The 14885-nt window shown below is 39.4% G+C and overlaps 1 protein-coding gene across 1 annotated transcript in view; it reads left to right on the forward strand.

The window, feature by feature from the left end:
- The window catches only part of brinp1 (bone morphogenetic protein/retinoic acid inducible neural-specific 1), a gene marked incomplete at both ends in the record, with an annotated part of 79875 nt that extends 75947 nt beyond the window's left edge, over positions 1 to 3928 (forward strand). Inside the window, one exon of the mRNA XM_080047236.1 lies at positions 2788 to 3928. Within this exon, the coding sequence (XP_079903362.1) occupies positions 2788 to 3928 (1141 nt within the window). The remainder of the gene's footprint in view (positions 1 to 2787) is intronic.
- Between the last annotated feature and the right edge of the window lie 10957 nt (positions 3929 to 14885).

Genomic DNA, 14885 nt, shown 5'->3' on the forward strand with positions numbered 1-14885 from the left:
ACTGAGCCAAGTATTTAAGAGAATTTAGAGATAATCGAGTACTGCTGTTCAAGGAAATCATCCCTATGTTTATTAACACCAATGAGGGAACTGTTTAAGTAGCATATGTAGCCTAAATACTAATAATACAATTCATAACTTCATTACATTAAGGTACCTACCTAGTATTTGGTACTTTGTAAGAAGGCTGTGGCTGTACCACGGCGCTCCAGGTGGTTAAAGCAGTTTGCAATGAGCTGAAAAATAAAAAAACAACAACAGCAAAATAGTTATCATACAGAATATGCATAGCTAAGTTAAAAATAGAGGTTCTGTTAATTCAGTTAATGTAGTCTGACAATACAGCACAGTAGAGTGATGCATTCCCAATGAACCCGCTCCTCTTTAGCTTCATTTTATCTAATAATTCTTACATGCAGCCTTGAGGCATCCATATTAAGCTTATGCCAGTCCTATTATGCTTTTGCCTTAATTAAATTATGCATTCACAATAGGGGGAAGGGGAAGTTACTTAACTAATTGTGATTATTGTGATGTTAACTTATATTATCAAGTTCATTTGGAAAAGCTAATCCAAAAGAAGGATTTAAAAGGTTGCCCCTTCACCATTGCATATTACAAAAGGTCAGCCATAAACGCATTTACATCAGCAAATGAAAAACAGGGATTGGATGCATTGTTGGCTGGCCATTATTACAGTTGTACATCACCACCTTATCATTTTTTGTCTTCTATTTTTACCTCTACCATCTATTTTTTACCACAGGGCATCCATTCATCACAAGCCTCGTACATTCCTGTTGTGAACTCTCTGTGCAATAACTGTGTGTAAAACTTAATAGCCAAACTATATTGGGTTTGCGCTGGCATTTCCTGTAATGACGATAGCGACTTGCTTCAAGTAGAATGAACATAGCCGTTTGTCTTTGGTGTAAATGATTAATAGTGACAGATATGAAGTAGCACCACTCTCAGCCAAAAACATTTGCATCCAAGCCATGCATTGGCTTTATTTATTCATGTTCAAAGTCAAGCGTGTTTACATATATGAATGCATCCTCCAGATAATTAGTAACTTTGCTTTGATTTCTAAAAATGTTGACCCTGCTTTTTAATTTCCTTTCATTTTTTTTTCAATAATTTTTTTGATACTACAGTTATCCAGTCATGTGAAATTATCAGGGGTATTGTTTTCAGCCCCAGATAGGTTATGATGGGACATTTAACATAATGTGAGCGCAGCTGCTCTGCTTGGCTGTGGTGGTTAAAGCTGTGGCTCTGGATGGTTGTTGCCCGGGACTATGGCTCTATTTGTGGTCGTATGGTGCTTTAAATGTGGCTATGGTAGCTGTGCTGTTTACTGCTCCTTAGAAAGCAATTGCTAAGCCACACATGATTCTTGCCTCTATACTTATGTTAGATATGAGAGATTTGTTATAATCCACAGGGGTGCAAGAATACAGTAACTTCAACACAACGCTCAGCCAGCACAACCATGTCAGTTCACTGCACAAGTACACCCCCTGTATTACCGTCACTCATTAAAAGCAGATGTGTCACAGCCATGTTCTTTACATACTGTGAAGTATTGCAAGGAATTATTTCTGAAATAAAATATCCACTTTGACATTTCCAATAGCATTGACTCTTTTGTGTGCCACATCAGTTGGTCCTTTTCTTCCTGTTTTTCTATAATCATATTCCATATATTCCTGTTCACATGTTTTCCTCCTCTCTTTTCTTTTCTTTGCTGCAACAAAAGAGGAAGCAACGATGTACTGCACACCCTCTGAATACTGGGCCTGTTTGATGCCCCATTACAAACACAAAGTGCGCTCCCATTCATAACAGCAAGACACTGTGTTTCCATTAAATTTCCTATGGCAAAGCTAAGATGACCCATTGCTTTAGATTGAAACAAATAAGGCAAAAAATGAAACAAGCTACGCGATTCACTCAAATAGCTTATTGAATGAGGCAGTAATATGATAGAACATATTTAGTTCAGTATTTCAGACGGGATATTTCCACAGTTATTGCAAATAAATTCAAAGGAGGGGGGAGGAGGGGGCGAGGGCATTACTACTGTGTCCAATACTACAGTGCTGGAAAAATGACAAAGAGAGATGCCTGAGGTGAAAGGAAGAGACACGATAAGAATAGCAAGTGTAATGCCTTCCACCTGAGGGAACTAGTGTAACCTTCCCCCTCTTAAAGTGAAAGAATTATCCTATTCACTGACAGGATGGTTTTTATGTATACATTGCAAGTATTTAATTGATTTATCTGTGTGTTTTTAATACCTTCCAGCCATTGGTGTCCAATTAACTTTAGTATATTTAAGTCAATTTGCCATGACTTGAACTTTACTAGAGATGGGTACAGAAATCCACCTCAAGTTAACTTCCTGATGGCTTTAAATTCAGTGTGTCAGTCAGTGTATGCTACCGCACCTATAAGTGAATGGAGTCTTATGGTATGGTTAATTCAAATATGATTAACTGTGTATGCTTTTTCGGTTTGTGTGGATGGAGGGGGCTTTTTCTGCATTGCACAGTGCGATCCTCTATTGTATGACAATCAAACCTCGAACCTGGCACCTATTTAACCCGTCCCGCAAGTTTTAAGTCACTGCAAGTTGATTGTCGCAATGAACAAGTCGAAATAAAGCAAATGGTGTAATGAAAAAAAAAAAAAAAGAAACCACAGTATACTACATGACAATTCATCCACAGGAATGTATTGTACTCAATTTGACTTTGACTTTTAATGCTTTTCTGTCTCTAGGTCTGTGATGCAGTGGCTCAACAGGGTTCAGTCCTTCCTCTACTGCAACGAGAACGGCTTCTGGGGCTCTTTCCTGGAGAGCCAGAGGACATGCGTGTGCCACACGGGCGCCACCCTGTGCCAGCGACCCATCCCATGTGTCATCGGTGGCAACAACAGCTGTGCCATGTGCAGCCTGGCAAACATCTCCCAGTGTGGCTCCTGCAACAAGGGCTACAAGTTGTACCGTGGCCGCTGCGAACCCCAGAACGTGGACTCAGAGCGTAGCGAGCAGTTCATCAGTTTTGAAACCGATCTGGACTTCCAGGACCTGGAACTCAAATACCTGTTGCAGAAGATGGACTCGCGACTGTACATCCACACCACCTTCATCAGCAACGAGATCCGCCTGGAGACCTTCTTTGACCCTCGGTGGCGTAAGCGCATGTCCCTGACTCTCAAGAGCAACAAGAACAGGATGGACTACCTCCACATGATAATCGGCCTGTCCATGAAGATCTGCCAGATGAAAAACAGCAGCATTGACCCCATGTTCTTTGTGTATGTCAACCCGTTCAGCGGTAGCCACTCAGAAGGCTGGAGCATGCCCTTCGGGGAACACGGTTACCCGCGTTGGGAGAAAGTACGTCTGCAGAACTCCCAGTGCTTCAACTGGACTCTGCTGCTGGGCAACCGGTGGAAGACTTTCTTTGAGACGGTGCACATCTACCTGCGCAGCCGTGCTAAGATCCCGACTGGTCTACGCAACGACACAGGACAGGGTCCGGTGGATCTGGCAGACCCCAGCAAGCGGCAGATCTACATCAAAATCTCTGATATCCAAGTGTTCGGCTACAGCCTGCGCTTTAATGCCGACCTGCTCCGTAGTGCCGTGCAGCAGGTGAACCAGTCGTACACGCAAGGAACTCAGTTCTACTCATCCTCGTCTGTTATGCTCCTGTTACTGGACATAAGGGATCGGATTAACCGCCTTGCCCCTCCATCTGCGCCCGGGAAACCCCAGTTGGACCTCTTCTCTTGTATGCTTAAGCATAGGCTCAAGCTCAACAACAGCGAAATGATTCGAGTAAATCATGCCTTGGACATGTACAGCACAGAGATACTAAAACAATCAGATCACCTGACTGCTAAACTCTGTTGAACCTGGTGATATTACACATAAGGACGGCATACAGAAACAGCCAACAAATGAACTACGAGGGGATATTAATCTCGATTTAGTTTTCTCTTTTTTTCATTTTCTGGACATTTTCTGCCTTTTGATGTAATATTAACTTTGTAAACATAATTCTTAAAGAGAAAAAGGAAAACGGCAGTGATGAAAAGCATTTAAGGCAGATAAGGAGGATTTAATGGAACCACTATAAGGACTGTATCATATTTGTCCCAGCATGTCTGTCATTCCCTTAAAAAAAATAAAAAAAATAAAAAATAAAGATATAAAAAGTGTGAGAGAGAAAATGAAAATATTAAATCTATGTACTGATAAAAAAGAGGCCTTGATTTTACTCCGAGGGATCAAAGGTTATATCTGAAACTGCCATTCTTTACTGAGAAAAACATTTTTAAAAGATTAATGACGTACCACAAGGGCAGACCAGATATCCTTTTATTTCAGCTAATGTGCAAAATATTTCAGACATAATGGACAGTTTACTATTCAAAAAAAAATGTTTATACATTTTAAGGATTAATTAGCCCTAGTGAGTTAGCAGTCAACACATTACTTGTAAAATCTTTATTACATTTCAAACCCACAGCGAATCTGCATTGCTCTTTGTGAGTGAGGCACTCTGTCATTGTTCTGACACATAAGGCACACAGCAGGGCAGTAATGGATAGTCATGTCAAACAACAAAAAGCCAGCTGTTTATATATACATATATATGTGGGTGAATGTGTGTGTATGTGTGCGTGCGCAGGTGTTTGTACACTTTTCTTTTGGCTTGATGCTTATTGCTGTTCGTTAATTGAATGTGTCATTTGAGATTGACTCCGGCCTACGCTAAATCTTGCATTTGCGGAGCGCTTCTCCCCGTGTTTGAAAATTCAAGATGTGTTTTTCACAAGGCAGTACCTCCTGGTGCGTGAGTGCAATATTGTGGTCTGAAAATTTAACAATCAATGCTATTTTGTACAGCTTTGCAAAATGTACATGTTGTAACTGCTGATTTGTGGAGCTTTACAGCACCAAGAGCAAAATGTAAACATTCATCGTTCAGGCACATTTGCTAGACAACTTAAAGCCATACACTTCCCTGAGGTAAACATACAGTAAAAAAAATTTAAATAAAGTTCATTCCCGTACTTGCTCCATAATATAAAAAGAAAATCCATTTGTAAGTTTTTGATTTTATCCTCTCAGTTTTTAAATAAGAGCACAGCAGAAAAGCAGATGACAAGAGAAGACATGTTATGTTGGATACCAATCGTGTTTGTAAAGCCATTGTAAAGCCAGGAGAAAAAAAAGAAATGGATATATTAAAGCTTAAAATACACATTTTTTGGCAGTGTTTTAATCTGTAAGCTTTTTATGACCATGCGTAAAAAAAAAGAAAAAAAAATCCAGATATGACATTTAACTTTGTTTTGCATGTTGCTGGAAACATCGGCTTTGCAACTGCACCTTTGTTTAACACTCTCGATCATCAAAGTGAAAAATGTAACACTACCTATGTATCATTGGCCACACTTTATTTGGCAAATCCAATGCTGACACATCACTGTTGTGTTGACTTTTTGTATGTTCAGTCCATCAGGCATATGTTCGTTAAGAACGACAAAGGCAAGGTCACCCATGTCATAGAACCTAGCTGTTCTGGCCATACATGGGTTTGAACTTGAAAAATAGGAGACTTCGTATTTGCTGCCAAGGCACTCCAATTTCTGTAAAATATGTCCGCCCAGTTGCAAGCTTTTAGAATAACGTCGTATAACTCATGCTTTTGCATTGTTTTTTTTTTTTATAAATTTATTGTTTCATGATGTCCGTTCTCTTGATGTAGCTACATTTAAGTTGCCTTGTTGTTGTTTTGGTTTAGTTTTATGTACTGTTAAAGAAAATGGTTGTTGTTCTTTACATTGTGATGAGACTTGTCTTATGAGGTCAGCTGTAAGCAAAGGTATGAAATATATCTGGTAACAAACCACGGTGGGTTTGTGACTTAAATGTGGCCGGGAAGGAACAAAAGGAAACTGGAAAAAACAGGTTTGGAGTTTGTCGACCAATCCAACACCTTTTGAAACCAGTGATCACAGTCCGGGGCAATGATTCACAAAAGAAAAAGCAGTGGCCTGGGAACAAAAACTGTTTCAGATTGGTATGGACATAGTTTTGTCAACTGCAGATTTTACTGCATCCAAAATCAAAACATGTAGGTTTGTCTCTAGATATGCATTCTTGTCATGATATAAAGTATATCGAGTACAGAATCACGTCTGGCTTTGTGTGCTGATGATAATCCTCATGTTTTTTTTTCTTTTTTCTCTTGTCAGTCTTTTTGTGAAGAACTGTTAACTGCTTTGAGAGGTGCTTTAGAAAAATAACAACTTACTACTGTAAGTAACTGTAATGTACCACTACCAATCCAATTAGTTCCAGGTGATTCAGTAGTCTGAAAAATAGTTTTTTTTTCCAATGGATGGGTTAGCGCAAATGCGGTGGCCACTTCGGGATAACTAAGGCTCAGATTGTCATACTCAGCTGTATGTCGTTCCAATTAATCTCAGAGTGTACAATACTTTCTTACCAGTCTCAGTCTTTGTCAGGTTAATAGCTCATTATCCCCAACAGTGTTTTTCTGGGAGTAAGCAGTTACTCTGTTAGTCTGCACTTCTATTGTTTCCAATTTGCATAGAATTGCCACATTGAGAGAGAGAGAGAGAGCGATAGAGAGAGAGAGAGAGAGAGAGAGAGAGAGCGATAGAGAGAGAGAGAAAGAAAGAAAAGGGGAACCTGGTCCGGTGGATATCAGTAAAATGTACTGTATCGTGACCAGCGCATCTGCTCGGGGCGCAGCTGGTAACTGCTATGCTATCTCAAAGCACCATAGTTTGTCAGGCTCAGTTATCACCATCACTTTGGAGCTTGTTAGCATGCTAATGTTAACATGGTAGACTTTACACTTTGAGATTTGCATGTTTACAGTACCTCCCTAATAGATTAGCTTAAACTGATGTAGAGCTGATCTGACATTCTGAGCGCTAACAGGCCTGAGATGGCCACACGCCTGTAATCAATAGAGAAGCAGTACATAGGGGATTTGATTGTTCAGCATCAACATTGGATTATTAAAAATATATTATTATTATTATTATTATTATTATTATTATTATTATTATTATTATTATTATTATTATTATTATTATTATTATTATTATTATTATTATTATTATTAAGTGCCTGGTATCTATCCCTTTAACACGCTTAGAGCTGGAGAAAAAAAAACGATTAGAACGGAAGAGAGGGACTGAATTAGCTGCAGAATTTACGACCATAAATGTTCAAATATATACTTTTCATCTCCTCCTGAGACTATGCCTTTAAGGAGCTTTGTGCATGTGGGGAAAAACAACCACCAGTCTGAGACAGAGGATGACTTTGGAAGTAACGGTGGATATTTTTTGGTCCCCAGTTGTACAGTATATCTGTAAATATTAAAATCTGTTATGGTAACACTGCTCTGCTACAGTAACAATATAATAAAAAAAGTATTAACAGTATTGAAAGGGAATACAAAGACTACGTCATTAAAGCCCTCCACTGGAGTACATTGGCACAAGTACATATACAAAGTACCCATGTCTTATGTATCGAATTGGATTCATGAGAATTTATGACTGTTTTTATATTGTCAAAAACATACTGTACATTACAATTTAGTTTTGAGCCACTGCAAGGTCCATAAAACAAGCACATTTACTCGTATGGCATTATGCTACCACAGTGTTGCTTACATGTATCCATGGATTTGTCTGAAGATTTTTACACCTAATATCTTGCCTATGTACTTTTTTGCTGTTCTGTTGAGATCATTATATCAGCTTATTTCAAATGAATGTTTCATATAATAATCTATTTCTCATTAAAAGGCTATATTTAATAAGAAGAGCAAGGCTTGTTTTGTACAATTTTCCTTTATAGGATCGACTACAAGTATTCCGCACAAAATGCTGCAGTATACACACTGCAGAACACAATATATATCAGTTTTGTGAGCCAGCTAATTTTAGTGTTGTGGCATGTTCAAAGCATTGCCAAAATACTCTCTCTTAACTACAGCCTTTGGTTCTATAGAGGCTTTTCAGCGAGAGCATTATCCTGTCTCTGAAGCTTGCTGATAAGAAAGATTCCTTCCTCGGCCAAACAGTTCTTTTCCATGGCGTCACATTTTATTGTTTGCTGAATGCGCTGAAAGAAAATAATAGCCGTGCTCAAGGATTCACATCCGGTAAGGTGAAGGCATTCATCACCAGCAGATTTGTGTTTATTATGCTGTCATACAGAGCCAGCAGTGCTGTCCATCTATTCATCCACTTAATCATACCCTGCTTTTTGTCTTTGCAGCACTTCAATAGCTAAAGGCTATGTGTGCTGGTACAAGCATCAGAGCAGAATGTTCTCAGTCTGTAACATGTTCACAATAAAATATGTCCCCTTGACATGTGAGGGATACGTCAGCGGCTACCTGACAGCTTCAGCAACAACCTGAAGGCGTTGACGGGTGAATTCATATTACTGAACTGGTTTTTCATTATGACTTTGGTGGCCAGTTTATGAAAAAGGGTATCATTTTGACATATACTGTATGTTCCGAAAAACAACAATAACAAGTTTTACATACATTTCAAGTGTATTATCAATGATAACAAACCTTTCAGTTATTTCAGTGATGCTCAGAGGACACCTGAGATATGAAGCTTGGTAAAGAAGGAGGAAACAAGTCTATTAAAGCTGGGGTATATGATTTCTGATCGGTCAAAGTTAACATGAGCTGTACACTTTGACCAATCAGAGCGAGGCTCCGATTCTCTGTTCTTATTGGCTGTTGGGACTGTACATTCACTTTGGCACGACGTTGTTGGTGTAGAGCGTATCAGGGAAGGACCATAGGGGAGGGACCAAAGAGAACAAGTGGAGCAGTTTAGGTATTTAGATTCGAATCTCTATCCCAACTGCTATTTTCTCCCCAAATCATATACCCCAGCATTAATTATGAATCTGTAAGGATTAAGGTGCGTTCACACCTAAAGGGATCCTCGCAGTGAAAATCGGCATATTTACATAGGAAATCATTGGTTTAGGCGTGATGAAGCGTTTGATGCGATGTAGCGCCGCGATGAACCCGTTTGCTTTGCGGGAAGATGGTGCTGTATGACAGCCGGTCGGGGTTCTTCAAAGGGAGCAGGTGTGGAGAGATTGGGCGAGGATAATGGGCTTTCTGGTTAACTCAGTGAATATGCTGTGCAGCTGTGCTTTAGCCGATAAACCAAGTTGACTACTCTCGTCTACCTGACGAGAGTAGCCTTGCAAGCCTGACTGAAACCCTGACAGCTCCGAGATTGCTCGACTTGCATGTGCCGTCGGAAGTAACGTCTTTATTGCGGATGAAGTTTGTTTTCTGGTATTATTTTGAAGGCATATTAGAAACATGCTGTACAGTTATTTGTAGATGGGCTACACATACTACAACCGATTGGATACAGAACACAACAAAACCAAGAGAAGTAAACACAAAGCGAAGGGTATTTATCAAAACAACAAGAAAAAAGATAAAAATCTTCATATTTTTTACATTCATTAGACCAGCCTACAAGGGATACATCCTTTACAATCAAAATAAAAGGAGGTTAAGTAATTATCCATTGGTACAATGAATATGATGTTATGTTATAGTAGCCTATTTGTACAAATAGCCTAAATATGAGTGATTTCCGTAGTAAGAAATGAATATTACGTTGTTGATGAAGTAGATGTAATAAAATGTGATGTGTGACATGGATGTAGTGCCTAAATGTAGACCATTTGCAATTGTACATGGTGCAAGCAGCAATTTAAATTCCTGTACGATTTAGATCAATGGCAATTATAGGCTATTATTTAATCGTAATGGTTTAAGATGTAGGCTAGGCTACTTCACTAGACTACACAAGAACCTCAGTCTTGCCCCTGCTCTGCTCGCTGCTGACCTGTTGTTTCTGCCATCGGTGTATAGGTGTGTGTGCGAAGGGTGAATGTTGTAAGAAATGTAAAGAGCTTTGGGGCTGGGAAAATCGGCTTAAAACGGCTATATACAGGTTCAATATTTTCTGTAATGTACTGATAAACATTAGACTTTCATATATTTTAGATTCATTACACACAACTGAAGTAGTTCAAGCCTTTTATTGTTTTAATATTGATGATTTTGGCAAAAAAGTAAAGAAAAACCAAAAATCCCTATCTCAAAAAATTAGCATATTTCATCTGATCAATAAAAGAAAAGTGTTTTTATTACAAAAAAGTCAACCTTCAAATAATTATGTTCAGTTATGCACTCAATACTTGGTCGGGAATCCTTTCGCAGAAATGACTGCTTCAATGCGGCGTGGCATGGAGGCAATCAGCCTGTGGCACTGCTGAGGTGTTATGGAGGCCCAGGATGCTTCGATAGCGGCCTTAAGCTCATCCACAGTGTTGGGTCTGGTGTCTCTCAACTTCCTCTTCACAATATCCCACAGATTCTCTATGGGGTTCAGGTCAGGAGAGTTGGCAGGCCAATCGAGCACAGTAATACCATGGTCAGTAAACCATTTACCAGTGGTTTTGGCACTGTGAGCAGGTGCCAGGTCTTGTTGAAAAATTAAATCTTCATCTCCATAAAGCTTTTCAGCAGATGGAAGCATGAAGTGCTCCAAAATCTCCTGATAGCTAGCTGCATTGACCCTGCCTTTGATAAAACACAGTGGACCAACACCAGCAGCTGACATGGCACCCCAGACCATCACTGACTGTGGGTACTTGACACTGGACTTCAGGCATTTTGGCATTTCCTTCTCCCCAGTCTTCCTCCAGACTCTGGCACCTTGATTTCCGAATGACATGCAAAATTTGCTTTCATCCGAAAAAAGTACTTTGGACCACTGAGCAACAGTCCAGTGCTGCTTCTCTGTAGCCCAGGTCAGGCGCTTCTGCCGCTGTTTCTGGTTCAAAAGTGGCTTGACCTGGGGAATGCGGCACCTGTAGCCCATTTCCTGCACACGCCTGTGCACGGTGGCTCTGGATGTTTCTACTCCAGACTCAGTCCACTGCTTCCGCAGGTCCCCCAAGGTCTGGAATCGGCCCTTCTCCACAATCCTCCTCAGGGTCCAGTCACCTCTTCTGGTTGTGCAGCGTTTTCTGCCACACTTTTTCCTTCCCACAGACTTCCCACTGAGGTGCCTTGATACAGCACTCTGGGAACAGCCTATTTGCTCAGAAATTTCTTTCTGTGTCTTACCCTCTTGCTTGAGGGTGTCAATGATGGCCTTCTGGACAGCAGTCAGGTCGGCAGTCTTACCCATGATTGCGGTTTTGAGTAATGAACCAGGCTGGGAGTTTTTAAAAGCCTCAGGAATCTTTTGCAGGTGTTTAGAGTTAATTAGTTGATTCAGATGATTAGGTTAAGAGCTCGTTTAGAGTACCTTTTCATGATATGCTAATTTTTTGAGATAGGAATTTGGGGTTTTCATGAGCTGTATGCCAAAATCATCAGTATTAACACAACAAAAGACCTGAAATATTTCAGTTGGTGTGCAATGAATCTAAAATATATGAAAGTTCAATTATTATCATTACATTATGGAAAATAATCAACTTTATCACAATATGCTAATTATATGAGAAGGACCTGTAAGTGAAGTCCATTTACCGTTGACCATTTACCATGCTGGATGTAGGGGTCTCCGGAGGACACTATGAACCAAACATGACGGCCAAATCCGTGTGGACTTTCACAACAAGTACAGCAAAGCACCGGTGTTTATCTCCACCAGCCATGGCCCCCTGTCACAGGTAGGGGAATTTCTGCCTTTATTTTGTGCCGCTGCGCACGTAATGCTGGTGTAAATGTGTTTTGTATGTTGCTGCCTTGCTTTTAATTGTGCAGCGTGGATCTATATCTAATGCTGGTTTAATGCTAGGCTATTTGTGCCGTTCAGTTTCTGTTTGTGTCTTTTGGCACAGTTGTTGGTTGTATTGTGGTGTATTGTGCCGACATGCATCAGCACTTCACCAACATTTTAAAAGTGATGCATTGCTGTAGATTACGCTACCCAACGGTATAACCCAGTTTTGTACAAAGCACTTAAATGCAACATTCAATTTGCTGATTTAAACATTTACTATAGCAAAGTTTTGATTGAATTAGTAGATTCACGGTTTTGGTATTTCTACATAAGTGCAAGGATCGAAATACTTTCAACATTGAAAATAAACCATACTGCTAGCTTTCTAAGATATTTTGTTGGCATTATTATGCTTTATTGATAGTGTAGAGACAGAGTTGAAATGGGGAAGAGAGGGGAGTGAAATGCAGAGAACGACCGCGGGCTGGAATCGAACCCGAGTCCGCTGCTGGCCGAGGCCCATGGGGGGGACGCCTTACCAACTGAGTTAAAGGCGCCCCCAATACTGCTAGCTTTCTAACAAACCCTTCCTGCTTAGACAATCGGACATTTTCACACTGGGGAGCAGATTCAGGAGTTGTGCGTCTCAGCATCCCCATTGACCTCTGCGATCTATAGTTATCCGACAACAGTTTGTCTAAATTCCTGCCTTTTTACAGAAATAGGATTTTGGCTCAACCCTCAACTGCAGCTCCCAATGTAGAAAGTTGGACATGCTCCCTCACTGGCTTACCACCTGTCAACTCTGCCAGTTGTGTTAGTTGAAATGCCTGGCCAAGCCAAAGGAGCCTCTGCCGGGAATTGAACCCGCCATGGTGGTCCACCTGGACAAATCTTCTGCCAGGTCTTTCAGGGCTATGAAGCCATGTTTGTCTGTGTGGGCATCCTAGTTTTTTGCACAAGCCGTTTATGAAAATGCATGCATGCATGAAATACTCAAAATGTATCTAAGAATATATGATTATCAACTGTCATAGTTAAAATTATTTAACAAAAAACATTGTCAACAGGAAATAGTGTAATAAAACATGCAAAATGGTATGATAAATACTTTTTCAATTACACTTTATTATAAAATAATTACACTATATTTTTACTGTGTGCAGTGCACTGTTTTTTTGTTCATCTGCACTGCAACACTTTCTGTGACGATTTAAAAACTATGACTTTCAAGTGAACATTACAGTATTCTTAAAGGGAGATACATTTGATTTGTTAAGCATAAATGATTCATAGTGCCCCAGAGATCCTTTATTTACAGAGAAAAGGGGTTCTGTCATCCCAGGCTGGTATTTGAACTATGAGATAGGTTTTTACAAAAAAGTTACTGAGGGAAAAGCTTTGAAGATAGTTTGAAAAACGCAATAGGAGCAATGTATTTACCAGCGTGTGCATGCTTTTATGTAGATTATCTGTACTTTAACTAATATACAAAAATACAATGCAAAAGATGGTTGAATGCCATGTGAAGGGTGCCCCTTAATTGAATGGCTGAATGAAGCTAATGTTATCCAGGCATCTCAAGCGAGACACAAATGTGTAGTAAAACTCACCAATTGTTTCTCACGGTTGAGCACAGGGAAACCCTAAATGTTGCACTGACTTTGAGCTTGGTGTTTATGGTAATTGGACTCATGTTATAGGGCCATCCATTGTCAGTCATAAGGTTTTGCGAATAAATGGTGGAAACAATTTACATTTTTAGGAATTGCTACTACCCAATGCCCCTTGTCATCAAAGTGCTGTGGTCACTCTCCAGTGTTTCTAGAAATATATGAACGGAAGTGTATCTGACCAATAGAGTAGCAGCAGACCTGCACCGTACAGAATCCGCACAATTTATTGCTGCAAATAGCGCGGTCCATACATTCACATTGAATTTGTTTGTTTGGATCCATATTATTATTATTATTATTATTATTATTATTATTATTATTATTATTATTATTATTATTATTATTATTATTATTATTATTATTATTATTATTGTTATTGTTATTATTATTAGTAGTATTATTATTATTATTGTTATTATTATTGTTAGTGTTATTATTATTATTATTATTTGTTGTTGTTGTTGCAATTCAAATTGTAAGGTCTTTGTCATATTTTGAGATGATAAACATTTGGTACGGCAGTCTTTGGTTTGAGAGCCCACATTCCGTTGACGTCAAGTCACAAAAGCATATCACCCAAATGACTTACTGTTATAATACTGTACGTTATCCAAGTTGTGAGGTGTGTCACTCTCTCTGCTTGCAGTCGAAAATGAAATGCATGAGAAGACAGAGTGGTGGAGAACCTTGACATCTCCTGTATACAAAGAGAGGACCCCAATCATAAAAAGCTGTATTTCTATTCAGAGTTATTGCTACGAACATAAAAATGCTCTTGGAAAAGTTGGAGTGTTATTTCCTCTCTGCAATGAATAGAAACCTATTACCAGGTTTGCAGTTCTTTGAATGCCCCAACATCACAATTTCCAAAGAATGTTCTATCATTCAGAAATTGATTACAGTGCAAGGAAATGTGTTCGGTTGTGGGTGCTTGTGGAAAATATCAATCTTTGTCACAATGGTTCACAACATAATATTTGTGTGAGCTCACTGTTGTGTTTAGGCTTATTAAATGTAACACATTTCACATCATTAAAACTGTTTTGCATGGTTAGGGTAGGGGCAGATCAAAGCAATAGTCAAATGTGATACACCAAACAATTTTGATACTGATGAAGGCACTTTCTTCTTCTTCATTTTTATTATCAGTGACTTCAGTGCTCGTAAATATTGTGTCCGACCCCTCAGGTATAAGATTCCTTGTCACTTCAGACATGAATTGCTTTGTACATGAAAAGAGGCCATTGTAACAGTATCGCACCAGATCTGGTCTCCGCCTGAAATATCAGTGTTTCTGATGTATACAATGAAGACTTTTGTCTTCCCCAGCCATTGTGT

This window comes from Ammodytes marinus (assembly GCF_949987685.1).
Source record: "Ammodytes marinus genome assembly, chromosome: 18".
NCBI classification, from domain to species: Eukaryota; Metazoa; Chordata; class Actinopteri; order Uranoscopiformes; family Ammodytidae; genus Ammodytes; species Ammodytes marinus.